This window comes from Geospiza fortis, unplaced genomic scaffold, assembly GCF_000277835.1.
Source record: "Geospiza fortis unplaced genomic scaffold, GeoFor_1.0 scaffold101, whole genome shotgun sequence".
Lineage (NCBI taxonomy): Eukaryota > Metazoa > Chordata > Aves > Passeriformes > Thraupidae > Geospiza > Geospiza fortis.
This window is the reverse complement of record NW_005054388.1, coordinates 685,684-702,738: the sequence shown is the minus strand read 5'-3', so window position 1 is coordinate 702,738 and position 17,055 is coordinate 685,684. Positions and strand designations below refer to the sequence as shown.

The 17,055-nt window shown below is 49.1% G+C and overlaps 2 protein-coding genes and 1 pseudogene across 2 annotated transcripts; all 3 read left to right on the top strand.

The window, feature by feature from the left end:
* The first annotated feature begins 651 nt into the window (after window positions 1-651).
* Window positions 652-1,587, top strand: LOC102045521 (G-protein coupled receptor 35-like). The gene has a single exon (XM_005425534.2). It carries the CDS (start codon window positions 655-657, stop codon window positions 1,585-1,587), a length of 933 nt encoding a protein of 310 aa, XP_005425591.1. The 5' UTR covers window positions 652-654.
* Window positions 1,588-5,512: 3,925 nt separating this feature from the next.
* LOC102045358 lies at window positions 5,513-8,206 on the top strand (annotated as a pseudogene).
* Window positions 8,207-13,262: 5,056 nt separating this feature from the next.
* Window positions 13,263-16,288, top strand: LOC102041862 (G-protein coupled receptor 35-like). Its single transcript, XM_005425511.2, has 3 exons — window positions 13,263-13,269; window positions 13,323-13,613; window positions 14,956-16,288. Exons 1-3 carry the CDS (start codon window positions 13,263-13,265, stop codon window positions 15,915-15,917), a joined length of 1,260 nt encoding a protein of 419 aa, XP_005425568.2. The 3' UTR covers window positions 15,918-16,288.
* The last annotated feature ends 767 nt before the right edge of the window (window positions 16,289-17,055 follow it).

Sequence of the window (17,055 nt, the reverse complement as noted above, 5' to 3'; positions counted from 1 at the left end):
GCAGATTCAGCTGTTTTCCTCAGCTTGGAGGAGGAGCTCCAGGTTCACAAGGTGGTGCAAAGGCTCAGAAACCTTCCCAGACAGAGCCAGAGCATGAGAATTTCTATCAAGTGACATTTGCTATGCACTCCCACCCCTTCACCCCCAGTCTGAATCCAAACCCAGCAGATCTGACAGAAGAGCTTTCACTCATGGGTTGTGCTGGGCTTTAGTTTTGGTTGCTGCAAACCCTCCCTAGCTCGACACCAAGCTAAGGGTAATTTTACATCATCTGCACAGCCTGGTTTAAGGAATTTGTGTTCACATTGTCACAGGATGTGCCCATTAATATGGGGGCTCTTCTGAGGGCCATGTTGCCTCCTGCCCACACACACTTCAAGATCTCCCTATTTAATAAAGGCTGTCTGCCATAGCCTTTGGAAAAGTACCCTGAGACACTCATAAACTGAGTGAACATAAGCAAAGCTTGACAAAGGATGCCAAAGGATGACACAGGCTGACTGAGAAAGACAGCTCTGGAAAGCTCAAATTCACATTTTTAACAAAGGACATATGTACTTACATATGGGTTTTTTTACAGGTACTAAGAGGTCTTACCATGTCTTTTCCTATTTCAGGTCTCAGAACATCATACAACATCTGTAGCTCAGGACAATGAATGTGTCCAACAACTGCAGCACCACAAATCTAGAACCTCACCCCCATGTTCGCCTCATTGAGTTTGCTCTGTATAGCTTAATTTTCTTTTTTGGAGCACTATTTAATGTCCTCGCCTTCTGGGTGTTCTCCTGCAAGATGAAGAAGTGGACAGAAACCAGGGTGTATGTAATGAATTTAGTCTTTGCAGATTTCTCTGTCATCTGCACCTTGCCTTCCATGGTTTATTTGCTCTGGAATAAGTCAGCCCGAGGGGAGCTCTGCCAGTTTACAGAGACAATGTATTTTATCAACATGTTAGTGAGCATCTACATCATTTCATTCATCTCCATTGATCGATACATTGCCATAAAGCACCCTTTGAAAGCCAGGGCCTTCAGGTCCCCATCAAAGGCTGCCCTCCTCTGTGGGCTCCTGTGGGTCCTGGTGATAGTCAGTGCCACCATCCAGCTGATGCACCACAGACATGCAGATCTCTGCTTCCAGACCTACACCCTGCCTACTGCTCTCAGCCTGCTGGCCCTTTTCTTTGTTTTCACTCTCCCATTAGCCATCTTGATCTTCTGCTCCACGGAAGTCATCAGGAACCTCAAGAAACATCTGAACACAAATTCACCGGAGGAGAAATCGATCCATAAAGCTGTACACATAATTTATGCAAATCTGATTGTATTTATGATATGTTTCCTGCCAGCCTTCCTCGGGCTGCTCGCCAGGTTCATCATGGAGAGCATTGGAGCTACCTGTTTCCTGCTCTGTGTCATGAAGAACTTCTCCTCTGTGATGAGGTCCATTGCCACGTCCAACTGCTGCCTCGATAGTGTCTGCTACTACTTTGTCACCAGGGAGTTCCAGGAAGCCTTTCTACAGCCCAAAGCCAGCACTCAACAACCAGAGGCAACCCACCCCTTGCAGATACAGACATGCTAAAGGGGAACAAACCCCAACATCTGCAACATGAAGAGAAAATACAGCTTCAGGCCTATTGGGATAAGTATCGCTCTTTTTCTCTAGAAAGTTCTTTGTTAGGTTTAGAAAGTTATACTCTATGTTTCCATTAAACAAATAGGTCACAGAGATATGTAAAAGTGTGTATGTAATCAGTTGTTAACGTGCCTCCATTCCACCCTCCAGCACCTACTTGTTACTGTTACAGCAAGACAGGTGAGCCATGTACCTCTTTTAGTTCCTTCTGCAGCTAAAATCCACTGATCCTTCTTGCCAACATGTACAAATGTATCTATCATATCATACCTCATTGTGTATTTCAGGTTGTTTCCATTATTAAACGAATCCAGTTGGCCCAGATTGCAAGGCAAGATGTATTCTATTTGCCATCTGTATGGCAGTTGTTTTCTGTTCAGTGGGCAGTTTGCCTTATCTCTTCCACAGCTGATAACAGCTATTGAATGTCACTGCATGGCTGATAAGAACCACAGCATCCTATTGGGAGATGTGAGCCCAGAGGGAGGAGCCAAGCATTCCTACCTGGATATAATCTGGAGATTCTGGAACCCCAGCACGGCTTCTCCACTGGATTCCCAGAGGAACAGCAGCTGCCTCTTTCACTGGATCTTCAGGGGAAGATTCCACCCTTTTCTACAGGACCCCCCTGCTCCAACAGAACCACTCCTGACACTGCAGGAGGGCTGCAGCCACATTTCCAATTGGACTGCTACCAGCACCCTGACCCACAGGGTGTCAGGTTGGGTTCTGACTCTGTCAGTGTTGTTCTAGTGTACTGCATTGTTTATTTTATCCTTTCATTTTCTTCCCCACTAAAGAACTGTTATTCCTGCTCCCATATTTTTGCCTGAGAGCCCCTTAATTTAAAATTTATAGCAACTCAGGGAGGGGGGGAAGGTTTACATTCTCCATTTCAGGGGAGGCTCCTGCCTTCCTTAGCAGGCACCTGTCTTTCCAAACCAAAACACCAGTTTATATTTATCCCATTCCTTTGGCAGCCTGGGCTGGGTGGCTGTTCAGATGGTTCTGGCATATTATTAAGCACATGTCCCTACAAAACAGCCTAGGCTGTCCTGACCTCCTTCCCCTTCAACTCAGCAGGTCAGACAGGTGTGAAGGAACACTTCTGGGATGAAAGCAACACTTGTCCAATGCCATAAAAGCACAAAGTTCAGATTTCAGAGCCGAGTCATCCTGTCAGGGGCCTCCAGCTGCCCTGCTGAGCGCTGGCCCCCAGACAGCTCCTCAGAGCAGCCATCCCTGCAGGGCTGCTCCTCCCGCACACCGAAGGCCTTTCGCTGCTGCCCCAGCACTCGCCACCGCGGCACTGCCCTGCCCTGGTTTGTGCTGTGCCACCAGGCTGCCCCCAGGGCCACCACAGCTCGGGCTCAGAGCAGCCCCACCCTGCTGGGTTTCCACAGCCTGCCCACACTGACACCTTTAACATTTCCATCACAGATTTGTGTTTTTCCACGAGTCAGCAGCCTAGAAAAGTCAGGGGAGAGAGGAAGTGGATAAATGCTTCCTAGAACTGGGCTTTTTTTCTTTCTGAATGCTAAAAAACCCCCAAAACAGCACTGAGCTCTGCCCAGCAATACTCAGAGTGTTCCATCAGACAGTGTGGGGGAGTCTTTCCTGCTCACAAACACATCTTCCCCCGTGACCTACACCTGCCCTCAGCCCACAGCTGATGCACCATCCGCTGCTGTCACCTTTGAGAGCATGAGCTCCTGTGTTGGGTTTGCAGGGCCTGGTTTTTGGTAGCAGGGGGTCCACAGAGGTGGCTCCTGTGAGAAGCTGCTGGAAGCTTCCACCGTGCCTGGCAGAGCCAGTCCCTGATGGCTCTGAGGATGGACGTGCTGCTGGCCAAGGCTGGGCCAGTGAGAGAGGTTGGAAACATCTCTGTGGTAACAGATTTAAGAGGAAAATCAAAATATAGGTGGACACAGCTTTTTCTAGGCAGAGAAGAGAAGAAGGTGAGAACATGTGAGGGAAACAATGTGGAGACACCAAGGTCAGTGGAGAAGAGGGGCAGGAGGTGCTCCAGGGGCCAGAGCCAAGATTCCTCTGCAGCCATGGTGAGAGCAGGGTGAGACAGCTGTGCCCTACAGCCCTGGGGATCCACAGGGGATGCAGAGATACACCTGCAGCCCATGGGGATCTATGGGGGATGCAGAGATCCATGGGGGATGCAGAGATGCACGGGGAATGCAGAGATTCCCCTCCAGCCCACGGGGATCCACAGGGGATGCAGAGATCCACGAGGAATGCAGAGATCCACAGCAGATGCAGAGTTCCACCCACAGCCTGTGGGGATCCACAGGGGATGCAAAGATCCACAGGGGATGCAGAGATCCACAGGAGATGCAGAGTTCCACCCACAGCCTGTGGGGATCCACAGGGGATGCAGAAATCCATGGAGGATGCAGAGATTCCCCCCCAGCCCATGGGGAAGGTGCCCATGCTGGAGCAGGTGGATGCCTGGAGAAGGCTGTGATCCAGTGGAAGACTCAGTGGAGAGGGTGCTCTGCTCCCAGGCTGGAGCAGCCTGTCCTTGGAGGACTGCACCCCGTGGATCAGTGACCCACGCTGCAGCAGTTTTGGGAGGACTGTCTCCCATGGGAGGGACTCACATAGCAGGAATTCTGGGAGAACTGCTGCTCGTGAGAGTGGACCCAACTCTGGAGAAGTTCACAGAGAATTGTCTCTCCCATGGTCTCACAGGGACTGCTCTCCCAGAGCAGCAGAAGGAAATCTCGGGGATGAACTGACCCAAACCCCCATGCCCTGTCTCCCTGGGCTGTCAGTGGGAAGGAGGGAGGGGCTGGGAGAAGAAAAGGTGTTTTAGGGGCTTACTTTACTTCTTATTATCCTCTTCTAATTTTGTAAGTAATAAAATCACTTTGTATCTCTAAGATGAGCTTGGAGTGTTTTCTCCGAGTCCTTATCTCAGCTTAGGAGCCCTTTGTTAACTGTTCCTCTCCTCTGCCCATCTGTGGGAGGGAAGGGCGAGTGAGCATCTCTCGTGGGTGCCTGGCATTTGGCCAGTGTCACACCATGAGAGTGAGCATCTCTCGTGGGTGCCTGGCATTTGGGCACTGCCACACCATGAGAGTGAGCATCTCTCATGGGTGCCTGGCATGTGGGCACTGCCACACCATGAGAGTGAGCAGCTCTCGTGAGTGCCTGGCATTTGGCCAGTGTCACACCATGAGAGTGAGCAGCTCTCGTAGGTGCCTGGCATTTGGCCAGTGTCACACCATGACAGCTCCAAAGACAAGAATTAATGGGACAAATTCTGAGGGAGTCAGTCTGGCTCCTGTCAGCTGGCTCACAGAGATGGGATTGCAACTGCTCTAGCCAGTGGGCAGCAAAACCCATCCAAATGTCTGTGAAACCCCACTGGGCAGCTCCTAACCATGCTCCCAAAGGTCCCAGCCCCTCAGTGCCACACTGGGGGCAGTGACTGCCGTGACCTGGCTTCCCAGCGGTGCTGATGGGCAGAGTTACACTCCCGGCTGCTGTGCAGAAGGAGAGCCACCCCATAGATCTGTCAGGTGCAGTGACAGCAGCTCTGTGCGTCCCCAGCTCGCTGTCCCCGGGGGCACAGGCACCACTGTCTCCCTGTCCTGCCCGGGCCCCCTCTGCCACCGCAGCACTGCTGCCCAGCCCCTCTGGGGAACCTTCTGCTGCCAGACGGGCAATTTGCAACCATTACGGGTTTTATCTCAGAAATTGTTTTCCCCCGACTGGAAAGATGACATTTTAATTGCCGGGCTGTGTGAGGCGAGGCGGGGATGGGCGGGGGGACCGACGGCGGAGCTCGGAGCTGCCGGCAGCGAGACAACAGAGGGCACCAAAGGCTCCAGCCCGAGAAGTCAGGGCATAAATGAAGCGCTGGTGTTCGCACGAGTTCAGTGCTGGTTCAGCCCTGCCGGGCTGTGACAGCCCCAGGACAGCACAGCCAGCACGGATCCCTTCCCTGCCCAGACACGCGCGGCCTGTCTGAGGAGCCAGCCCGCCCGCGGAGCAGGTAAAGGCCCTTCCCTGTCCCACAGCAGCGACCGTGCCCTGCCCGGCCCCTCAGGGTGCGCCTCTCAGCCCTGCTTCCCTGCGCTCAGTGCCGCTGCCGGGCTTCCCTGCTGCTCCCACAGCTGCTCTGCCTCTGTTCTGCAGCCACATCCCGCTCAGGGGCTCTCTGCCCCTCGCTGCAGGTCCCATTAGTGCTCCCTCAGGTGTGGGGACAGCTGGCACACGGCCTTGGAGCTGCCACCAGCTCCGTGCTTGTGTGGGGCTCCCTGGGGCGGCATGTCCAGCCCAGAGGGCTCAGCTGTTCCTCAGGCCGCTGATATGCAGGTAGAGTGGCTTTTTCACTGCAAGGTGATCACAACAGGCTGCTGCCAGGGAACAGCTGCAACATAGGCTGAAACCACAGAGGAGCCAAAACCTATGAGGCTGAAAGCCCAAGAGCACCAGGACACTGGCTGTATGTTAGTTCCTCCATGAATTCCACCCTAAAAATGACTGTACACCTGGGGCTCAGTACTGCCGTACCAGTTCTGGTACTAGGGCAGGTGTTGTGCTTTCCTCTGCCAGATCTGTCTCCCAGTCTTGGACACTAGAAACAGTTCACTTACTTAATGCAATCATCTATTTTCACTACAATTTGCATGTTGATGTTTAGAAGCTGCTGACTTATAAGGCAAGGTATTGGCAAGAGATTGTAGGAATCTTGGCACTTCCCGTGCCTGGCTCATTGCAAACACTTCCTATATGAGCTGCCGACAAAATCTGATTCATCTTCTTTGCTGGTGGCAAATGCCCTGAGATATTTAAAGGAAGAGCAGGAGATAAGTTCTCAGATTCATGTTTTCTGACCGAAATTTTTGCTTCCTACCTTTGAAAGCTGAGATCAGACACATGTGCTCATTTGCTCACTTTCCCTTCTTTCTCTGGAGGCCTGTTATCTGCTAGGGCTGCTGGTACCCCTGCTGACCTGTTCCTCCCCACCAGAGGAACAGATTTGTTTGGGGGCACAAATCCTGCCCATAGCAGGCACCCACCCACCCAGCAGCCTGCAGCAGCATTCCCACTGCCCCTGGGAGCAAAGCCACTGGGCTGGAAGGGCTCAAGCCCTGAGGATGTTCTCAGGTCTGGCAAGACCCAGAGCAAAACCATGGGGTGGCTTCAGCAGCAAACCAAGGGCTGTGGAGGGCGAATGGAGAATGCTGCCCAGGGCAAATGGGGAATGCTGCCCAGGAAAAATGGGAAATGCTGTCCAGGGCAAATGGGGAATGCTGCCCAGCTCTGGTGTGGGCTGTCCCAAAGCCAGTGGCTCTGACAACTGCAGCAGAGCAAAGGTAACAACGAAAAACAGTGTTCTGCTGTGCTGTGACTCAGCTGTTCATACCAGGACTGGAGGGATGGTGAGGCAGGCTTAACCCTGCACCAGCAGCAAGAGAGGGCAGTCTCGATAGTTTTGTGGACTGAACAAAAACCAGTTCAGGTTTTTGAGGCTGCCCACATGAGCAGTGCAGGGACACGAGGAGCTGCAGGGCCACGAGAGGAGGGCACAGCCGCAGGACACTGCCAGTGAGCTCAGTCTCATGCCTGCACTCTTTCCTTTCAGAGACAGCCCAACATGGAGAACTGCACTGACGGAGATGCACATGGCAACACTGTGGTGCTTCAGCTGCTTGTGTACATCCCAGTGCTCGCTCTGGGGATCCCACTGAACGCAATTGCCTTCTGGGTCTTCTGCTGCAAAATCAAGAGGTGGACCGAGACCAAGGTGTACATGATCAACCTCATCGTGGCAGACACTTTCCTGCTCTTCACCTTGCCTTTCCTGCTGTATTTTACTGAGTACATACATCCCATAGACTGGCTGTGTTTAACCATACAAAGCATCTATTTTATAAACATGCCTATGAGCATCTTTGTCATCACCCTGATTGCGATTGATCGATACATTGCAATCAAGTTCCCTCTAAAAGCAAAGATCCTTCGATCCCCACTGAAGTCAGCTTCTGCCTGTGGCTTTCTTTGGATAGCAGTGATAACTTATTCCATTTCATATCGCACACATCGCAGTAACAAGGAAGTTTTTTGCTTTCGGAAACAATCTCTTCTACCTAAATATTCCTCTTTATTCTACAGCATCTGTGGGTATTTTATTCCCTTGGGGATTGTAATGTTTTGCTCAGTACAAGTCATCAGATGTCTAAAAAAGAAGATGGCCACATGCCCTCATGAGACAAAATTATTCCAGAAGGCAGTGCAGATAGTTTCTGTGAATTTGTGTGTGTTTGCTATCTGTTTCTCACCTTTCCACATCGCAGTGCTCTTGCGGTTTGCAGTGGAAGCTGCTGGAGCTTGTTCTCTGATGCCAGGAGTTATAACCTATATTAAGATCTCTGCATGCTTAGCAAATTGTAACTGCTGTCTGGATGCATTTTGCTATTACTTTGCAGCCAAGGAATTTCCAGAGTTTTCTTCTATGTTCCCCAAGTGTATATTTATCAGGTCCAAGATGAACCAAAGCGAGGAGTCACAGCCACCCACGGATCAAGTGATGATATGAACAAGGTGTAGTGCATGGCAGGTGTTGAATGCCACAAAGCTGCTCAAGTTTTGAGGCACAGGCAGTGGAGCCACATACAGTGTTTGCAATCATTGTAGGCATAGGCATATGGACAAAAAGGGTCTGATGTTAACTTGAATTTTGTCCTGCTGTCCTCAGTGACTTGACTCCAGCTCTGACTACTGTCTTGCATTGCAGCTCCAGGCGCCTCCTGGTGACAGCTTGTCTTGGTTGGCTTCATGGTCCTTCACTTTCAGTGTCTTCTGACTTGTAAACCTCTAAAATATTCTCCTGGGAATGCAAGCTCATATTCTGCTGATGTAAACTTAGAGGCAATTAACTTCCTTAGTGACAAGTGACATATAGTTCTTCAATGAGTCTGTCACCACACGGTAGTGACACTGGTTCAGACCACAGTCTGAAACCTCTGACTAGACCTTGCTGAAATAAACACACAAAGGACTGTTCCCAGCACGGAAAGTGTCCCATATCCAGACATTAGATCCACCTGCTTTGTGTCAATGCTTGGGCAGACAACACAGCAGAAGCTGCAGTGAGCAATGGTGCCGTAAAAACAGATGAAACTACTCAGGTCATTCAGCCGATAACTCCAGTCCCAGGTTTCTTCACTGGTATATTTTCTAATGCTCTGGCGTTACTGGTATTTCACTGCAAGCAGAGCAAGTAGCCTGTGTGTGTATGTGACCAGTTTAACCATTGCACAGTGTTTAGTCCTCCTTCTGCCTTCTAAATGATCTTTTCAAAGACAGGAAAAGATATGGGAGACAAATACTGCCTGGTCTTATCAAGCATCTATTGCTTAAGGACATGTGTGAGTGTTGTCACCCATCAACAAATATGCTGCAATTTACTACCCCCAGAAAGCAAGAGGCTTCTTGACAGACATCTCTTACAAGCCAGGCAAGTGGTGTTCAGCAAGGAAAAACGCTGCTACTTCAGGAACAGCACAGAGGGCCTTCTAAAACATGTTTGGACCTAGGATTCCCTTCTGAGACCTTGCATCTCATTGCTTATAATGATTCGCTGTTCGAAAAAGATTATTATGATTTCTTTTATTTTTTTGAAAAAAGAGATAAAGATTCATATCAACTTACTGTTAATCCAGAAAGCAAACAACTTGCTTATTTTTGCAGATTTGGTCATGCTCATGTTTTCTCCCAGTTAACATGGAGAACTTGTTCAGTTTCCACTGGGCTCCAGATAGGTTATCTACTCTGAAATACAGAACAGCAATGCTTTTTATACATGTGGCCTCACACATAGGTCTTATAAGTGTTCCTTTTTCTCATTGTAAAGGGGAAATTAGTTGACTTCACAATCTCTGTCATCATTAAGATTTTTTTGCTGTTTCCACTGAATGCTATGAAACCAAAACAAAAAAAAAACCCATACTTTTGCAAGTGAAGATAAAGATGTGTCATAGTAACATATCTATAAATAAATATTCATTTATTACCATTATACATCAGAGTCCTCTATTCTTAATGCTAAACCTATACCAGAGATTGGGAGAAAAGCCTTTGCTACCGAGATATAAGATCTGCCTTCCAGCAGGGTATTTAACAGTGAAACCCAAAGATGAGCAAGGAACTTTCTGATTATCTGAAGATATATGTTCTGCCTTGGACAAAAATTATTATCTGGTTTAAATGTCAAGTTTAGGATGGGTTTCTGGCATCCTGCTTCAATCTGAACAAAGCCTCAGCTCCCTGAGTGTTCCCACTAAATGGAACAGATGAGTTATCAGACCCTGGGCCACAACAAATTGCTGGCCTCCATCCAGCACTGCAATAGCAATCCAGGAGAATGGCGACATCCTTAACCCCAAATCTTTTCCATTTCCTAGCACAAGAATCTGGGAAATGGTAGTGGGGACCAGCCACAGCTGCCACAGTCCATCAGCTGCCCCAAACAGCAAGGTTGAACCACTGCATTTTACCAACATTTCTGCAAGATGTAACTTTCCCGTCCCTTAAAAGAAAAAAATGCTAATAATGGTTTCCACTGCAGGCTTGTGAGAAAAAAAAAAAAAAAGAAGAAAGGAAAGGAAAAGAAGGAAAAGCCTGCAAAGTAATTCAGAATCTTGCTTTTATGAATCTGCAAAAATAATCTGCTTTTACGTGAGTGAGTGAATGAGTGAGTAGCTATCAATATAACATTTTTGGCCCTCCTTTGCATGGAAGGCAGGGGCTGGCATTAGACACTATTTTGCTGTTTGGTGGCATTTGGGCAGGCCTGAGACCTGAGTTCTTACCGGAGGTTTGAGCTCCAGGGGGCTGAAGGACACATACTGGGGAGCTGTGGGCTGGGTGCTGCTTCCAGGTGCTGGAGGCATCTCTGATTTTGTTTCCTTGGCACAGCACAGCTGTTCCAGGGGTGTGTGCTGCCTGGCAGCCTCCAGGGAACTCCACAAGCCCTGAAGCAGCATCAGGCTCTTGGGAAGCACAGGCTTTTCCATGCCCTGCCCAGTGTGTGGGCACAGATACTCAGCTGGTCCCTGGTGCTCCTGATGCCTTAGAACTTTAGCTTTTGAGTTTTTCATATATTTGTAATCCTGCAGTTCTTTAGTGTATAATTCTAAACTCCACACACAGTGTGAGCTGCTGCTTTCCCATTTTGGGCAGACACAACAATTCCTCTCCAGGCCTGGCAATCAAGGACACCTCACTGCCTCAGGCCCTGAGAGATGTAAAATAAAAGTGAGTTGGGGGGAGCAAACTGGGGATACATGGATTCATTACCTGAAGCTGTAATTGGCAGATTAACCCCCAATATGCAAATGGGCCAAACTTATAAAAGTGTGAAAACCCATGATCCATGGTCCATTTTTGGGTGTGGCCCTTGTGGGTCTTCGTCTGCCCTAAATGTACCTGAAGGCCCTTCAATCAATAGAACTGCTTTTTATTCTCTTAGTTTTGTCTGGCCTCTGTTTTTAGGTAGCCCCAAAAGGCATCACTGCAGGAGCATGGGGAGGGTTGCAGCACAGGAGCCCTGACAGCGTTTTCTGCTACAGGCAATTCCATGCAGTGCTGAGGAAGGGGAAAGGGGAAACAGCCCTGACAGCCACGGCTGGTCATTGTGTGGGATTGCTGCACTTGGCCTCAAACCACCATTTGACGTGCTAAAAATAAGACTGACATGTTTTGCTCTCAACCCTACAGTTCTCTTTTGGTCAAGATCTGCTGTTGCACCATCCCTTCTGGCCGTGAGAAAGGCAGGAAAGCAACCCCATGGGGCAGAGGCACTGCAGGGCAGCCAGAGTCCTGTGTCCCTCCCCGTGTGTGGAGATGGTACCAGCACCCCTCCCATCCTGCCAGAAGCTCTGCCCCTGCAGCTGCAGCCAGCAGGACACAGCAATGCAGGGGAGATGGAGATTTTCCCCAGCAGGGAGAGGAGGCAGGAGCCCATCAATGTGTCTGACAGCAAGCCATACCAGTGGTTCTTTACCTTGCAGGAATATTTTGTCCCACTGGCTACTTTCTTTAAGAAAATCACTTTTCCAGGCACAATGTGGTGGATGCTGGTGTCAGTGCAAGGTTCTTTGGGGACAGGCACCAGTGCTCTGCAGTGCTGCTGGGCTCTGGAATACCCTGCCTGAGAGCTGCCAGCAGGGACACAGCACAAGATGTCACCTCCTTTGCGCCACACGGGGACAGCACTCACAGGACTGAGACAGGCAGGGGAAACACCAAGTGAGCGTCAGTGGCCCATGGCAGGGGTGATAAAACCTGTGACTGCGTGGAAGGAGGGGACCCTGAGCAGCTGCAGAGGATGGTGGCTGGCAGAGAGACAGGGTGCAGAGAAGGATGGGGATCCTGATGCTGCCGTGGCCAGGACTCAGGCACTGACCCAAGAGCCTCAGCAGGAGCCATGTAAGTTCTCTGCAGACAGCACTTTATCCTAGCTTTGCCTGCTGGTAGCTGGTGTGGAGTTTGCTTTGGCACATGCTGGTGAACCTGCTGCTCACAGCCAGGTGCTTTGTGCCTAGTGACATGGCTTCTCCCTGTCTTGAGACCTCACTGGGCTGATGAGACCCTCATCTGGCAACCACAGCACCAAGCTGTGGATGGGAAGCATCACACTGGAGAGGTTCTATGAGCTGAGCCCCTCCAGGCATGACTTTGACTGCTCATGGTTTATACCAGTAGTGATTTCCTGGAAACAGACAAGAGGAGGCTATGAACAGTGCTTGAGGAGGATGCAAAGTTTTCTATACAGTGATGAAACTATCACAGTCCAGAAGCTGGATGACTTTGAAGACTAAAGTACCAACAAGGATCATGACATAAAAATGTTATTGGTTGGAGATCAATGACCTGGGCACACTAATATGTCAATAACTACTTGTAAGCATCCACCAAGGAGCAGCCCCAAGAAAGGCAAAAGCAGTCCCTGGAAATTTAGAAGTTTGTAATATGTTGTGACTCTACACTGGCATGGAATTATTTTCAAGGGCTGGCTTGTGATGTGCAGACAGACAATGCAGAAATACTCCAGAAGCTGCTGTAATGTGACCTTACAGCAAAGTGGAAAGGGGAAATACGTTTGCCCAAGACAGCAATTCAAGGTGCTAATATCAGCATCTTTAAGCTCATTGATGAACTTGTCTGAGTTTTTCTGGTAAATAGGCTCTCGTGGGGAGCCCAAGAGCACCCCTAGGACACAGACACCTGCAACCACTGAGCAGTCACAGAGCCAGCAGGTCACAGGGTCACGGTGCCACGTTTTCTCAGAATTGCTGGCTGAGAAGAGCTATGGAAGACAAGAGAACTACTATGATTCAGAGTGAAACGCTTTATAATAATCACAAAACTGCCTGGAAACCACTGCCCTCACCTCTTCAACAGCTGCAGGGCTCTTGAGGCTGTTCTGTCCCAGGGCTCAGGCAGTGTGGCAACAGAAGCCACTCCCGCTCCAATCCCAGCAGGGGTGGCACTCTGGAAGGCAGAGAGAAGACCTCTGGGCAATGGGTCCCCTCCAAGCAGTCTTTTGGGCGAGGAGGGTCAACAGGCATTGCCCAGTAAGACATCAAGCAATGGAAGGTAAAGCAAAGGAAAAAACCAAAGCTATTCCACCTCCAGAGGAACTGCTGCAGGTTTGCAGGGCAGACAAGCCTTTCACCTCCCTGCAGGGCTATTGCAGGTTCCTCAGTCAGCAGGAGGTGGTACAAGCCACACCAATGGTGATGACAGAGGAAGCTCTGCCCTTTGTTCAGGAACAGTGCGGGTGCTTTCTCGGCCAGCATTGCTGCTCTCACAGCCACCAGAAATTGTGATCAGAGGACACCTCACTGGTCATGTGCAAGGAGCACTGCTCGTCCTGCCTGCACAGCGCTCCACAGCTGGGCTGGAGGAACTCACTCTCTCCAAGGACAGCAAGAGAACAGGTAATTTCTCCTGGCTATTTACTGACATGGTTATTTGCATTCTGCAAGGCTTCACCTTTCCCCAGCAGTGGTGGGACACCAGAATAGAGATGGAGAAAGAGAGGGCTGGAGCCTATATATTTTCAAATGTTCATATTGATAGTGACCACATCTGACACGTTCTGGGGTGCTTGAGTGCTGTCTCAGCCTTTGCTAGATCTATTCTCCCTGTTACGATCTCCCCTTTTATCTTATGGGCTCGTAACGCATTTCTCATGTCCAGAGGACAGAGCAGCTGCAGGTATCTGCTGTACCACATTCCCTCACCTCTTCAGACGTGTCCTGGCATGATTCCTCTGCTGCATGATTTTCAAAGCTAACAAAGACCCACAGATGCACATCAGTGCTGCAGCACTGCCTTACGGTTTGCTCGCTGGGGATGCTTTTGAGACCCATGGACCTTCCCCCATGGAGCCACGTTCCCCATGCAGAGAAAACTCAAAGACATGTCAGACATCTTGGGGTTTTTCTGTCCATGAACAGTTGCACCTGGAACGTGCTTCTGCATTAACTCCTCCAAAGCTGGAGGGCAAACAGCAATATTACCCTTAGATCCAAGGTGACAAAACCACCTGCTAGACCAAACATAGCTCACCTCTTCCACAGCACGTTCCTGCCATGGCACAGGTGAGTTTGTTTTGTCTTGGAACAGTGGTTGTAATGCTTTTGAGATAAAGAGCAGCTCTGACAATCCTTGAAAGGCAGCGAGCAGACCCAGCACTCCGATTCTCAGTGCAGCCCTCTGAGTACAGAATTTGAAGGCAGCTGAAACCAGTGAGAGATACACTAACAAGAGATACACTAATAATTACTCGTGTCACTAATGAGAAGTGACGCAGAGACATCTCAGGACTGAGGGAAAGGACAGCTGTCCTTCAGCTGCACATCTGGGGCATTTTAAGCTGTGAGGTCACTGGCTGGCTTCCACTGAGCCCTGCTATGAGGGAAGGGATGAGAGCTGAGTTTAGGGATCCCCTTCCCACTATCAAATGTTTGCAATGGCTCACATAACTCCTTGCTGCGGGATATCTGCTGCTGCCTGATCCAAGTCGGAGCCAAAACAGGGGCCCAAGCCCTTTTCCCTCCCACCCTCCAGGAGCAGTCTTCCCCACACAGGACCCAGGGAGAATCTTAAGTTTTTCTCTCCTTCACAACAGATCAGGCTTGTGTCCCTGTCCCTCTTCTTCCCACTAGGTACCCTACATCAGGCAAAAGGTGGCAAAGCCGCGAACTCTCTCAATTAGAATTAATCACTGATTCAGTCCAGAACCTCCCTTGTAAAAGGCTTAATTTGCTTTTGCAGGAACTGTACGTTTTGATACTCCCAAAATGAACCACAGCAGCTGCAATATCACAGCCTATGAAATATTTTCAGTTTTCCAGCTGTGTGTTTACATCCCAGTTTTGGTTTTGGGCATCGTGCTGAACGTGTTGGCGCTGTGGGTGTTCTGTTGCAAACTTGGCAAATGGATAGAAACCACAGTGTATATGGTCAATTTGGCTGTGGCTGACTGCTTGCTGCTCTTCACCTTGCCATTCAAAACTCTGTCCCAGTTCCAGCACCTGAAGGTGGATGGCTGGTGCCTGGTTCTGGAAGGTGGCTATTTCACAAACCGCTTCATGAGCATCGGTATCATCACCCTCATTGCTGCTGACAGGTACCTTGCAATCAAGTACCCTTTGAGATCCAAGGCACTCAGGTCTCCACTGAAAGCAGCTTTTGCCTCTGGAGTCCTCTGGATAGTCATCATCTGTGCAACTTGTCTCATTAAAAGCTTTGAGGACCGAAGAGAAAATGATTTTTGCTTTGAAAAATCTTCTGTGACACCCTCGGTGATCACACTGTGTACCATTATTGTGGGGTTTTTCATACCGCTGCTCATCTTGAGTTACTGCTCCATACAAATCATTGCAGAGCTCAGGAGAAAGAAGACTGACAACTGTTGCAATGAAATGCTGACCAGGAAAGCTGTCTACATTGTGTCTGCAAACATGGCTGTGTTCATCATCTGCTTTTTCCCTCTTTATGTCGGGCATCTCCTCCGCTTCATCCTGGACTCTGTCAGCTCCGACTGCTCAGCAATACAGAGCATCAACAACTTCGTGCACTTCTCCTCCATCCTCGCCAACACAAACTGCTGCCTGGATGCCATTTGTTACTACTTTGTCAACAAGGAATTTAAGGAAGCATCTCCCAAGCTAGCAAAGTCCAAATCTGAGGCCGGTGAAGAAGCTGAAATTCCGCTCTCACATGTAACACGTTAACACAAAACACATACAGCACACATTTTATATTTGCTGTGTTCAACTGGGACTCACTAGCAGGGTTTCACACTTGCTTTTTAAAAGAGTGGGGTGGAGGGACATTCTCCTAATGGGAAACATTCAGATACATGATTCAGCTCTGAATCAGACAACCACAGCAGTCCAGGTTCTGATCTAATGATCTAGATTGCTGTTGACAATTCTCTGCCTTAATGCAAATTTGCATAAAAGGGTAGGGTAGGTTTCACCTGCCAAAAACCCCCATCTTTCATTTTCCCATGAAACCCAAAAAAAGCACAGGGACTGGTAAAGGATTGGGTTTTGTTTCTCATCCCCACCTTGGATCAGTGTTTGTGCAGCTGTGACAAAGAAATAGGCTACTCCAAATGTCAACAAACTTCTAAAAAATCAGAGTGAAAGCATGCAGAGAAAAAGAAAGGATGGTGTTTCTGTAAGTCACAATCTTACTGGTTTTTAGTTGCCAATAATGCACAATCCCATAACAGGCATATTTAGCTTGCTTTAAAGAACTTTACAGCAAATGTAACAGCTACAAAATTATCATCATCACAACACAAGGTCAGAAGAAATTGCAATTGCTTGTACTGGGGAAATACTTGTGTGAGTCAAAATGTTTGAGTCAAATGGCATTAAAATTAGAGTTGGTGCAGGGCAGTGGGAACAAGGTCTCTGTATTAGGACTCTATTCAATCTTATAATGTAAAGGACTGTCTAAAGTGGTAGCAAAGCTGTTCCAAAGAAATCAACCTAAATAAAGTTGTGTCTCTAGCATGGAATTCAGTTTTTTAATGAATTAAATGGAAAAGGGAGGAGATGGGGTGGTCGAGGACCTGCTGTGCTGCCTGTCCAGGAGGGACAGCTCCCTGTTGTCCAAGCCAGGGACAGTGGGTATGAGCTCTAACTGGGACTGGGATTTTTTTAAGGCAGAGCAGGGTGTCCCACCCTGTGGTAATTTTACCACAAACACCTAAAAATTAGATGAAACCACCCAGCAGCTTCAGTCCACACATCCTGAGCTGGGCTGCATCATGCACACACCTCCACTCACACCTCCTAACCCCAGGCTGGGCTGCTGTATTTGATTTGGTTTTAGGGCACATTTGGGACGAAACTTCCA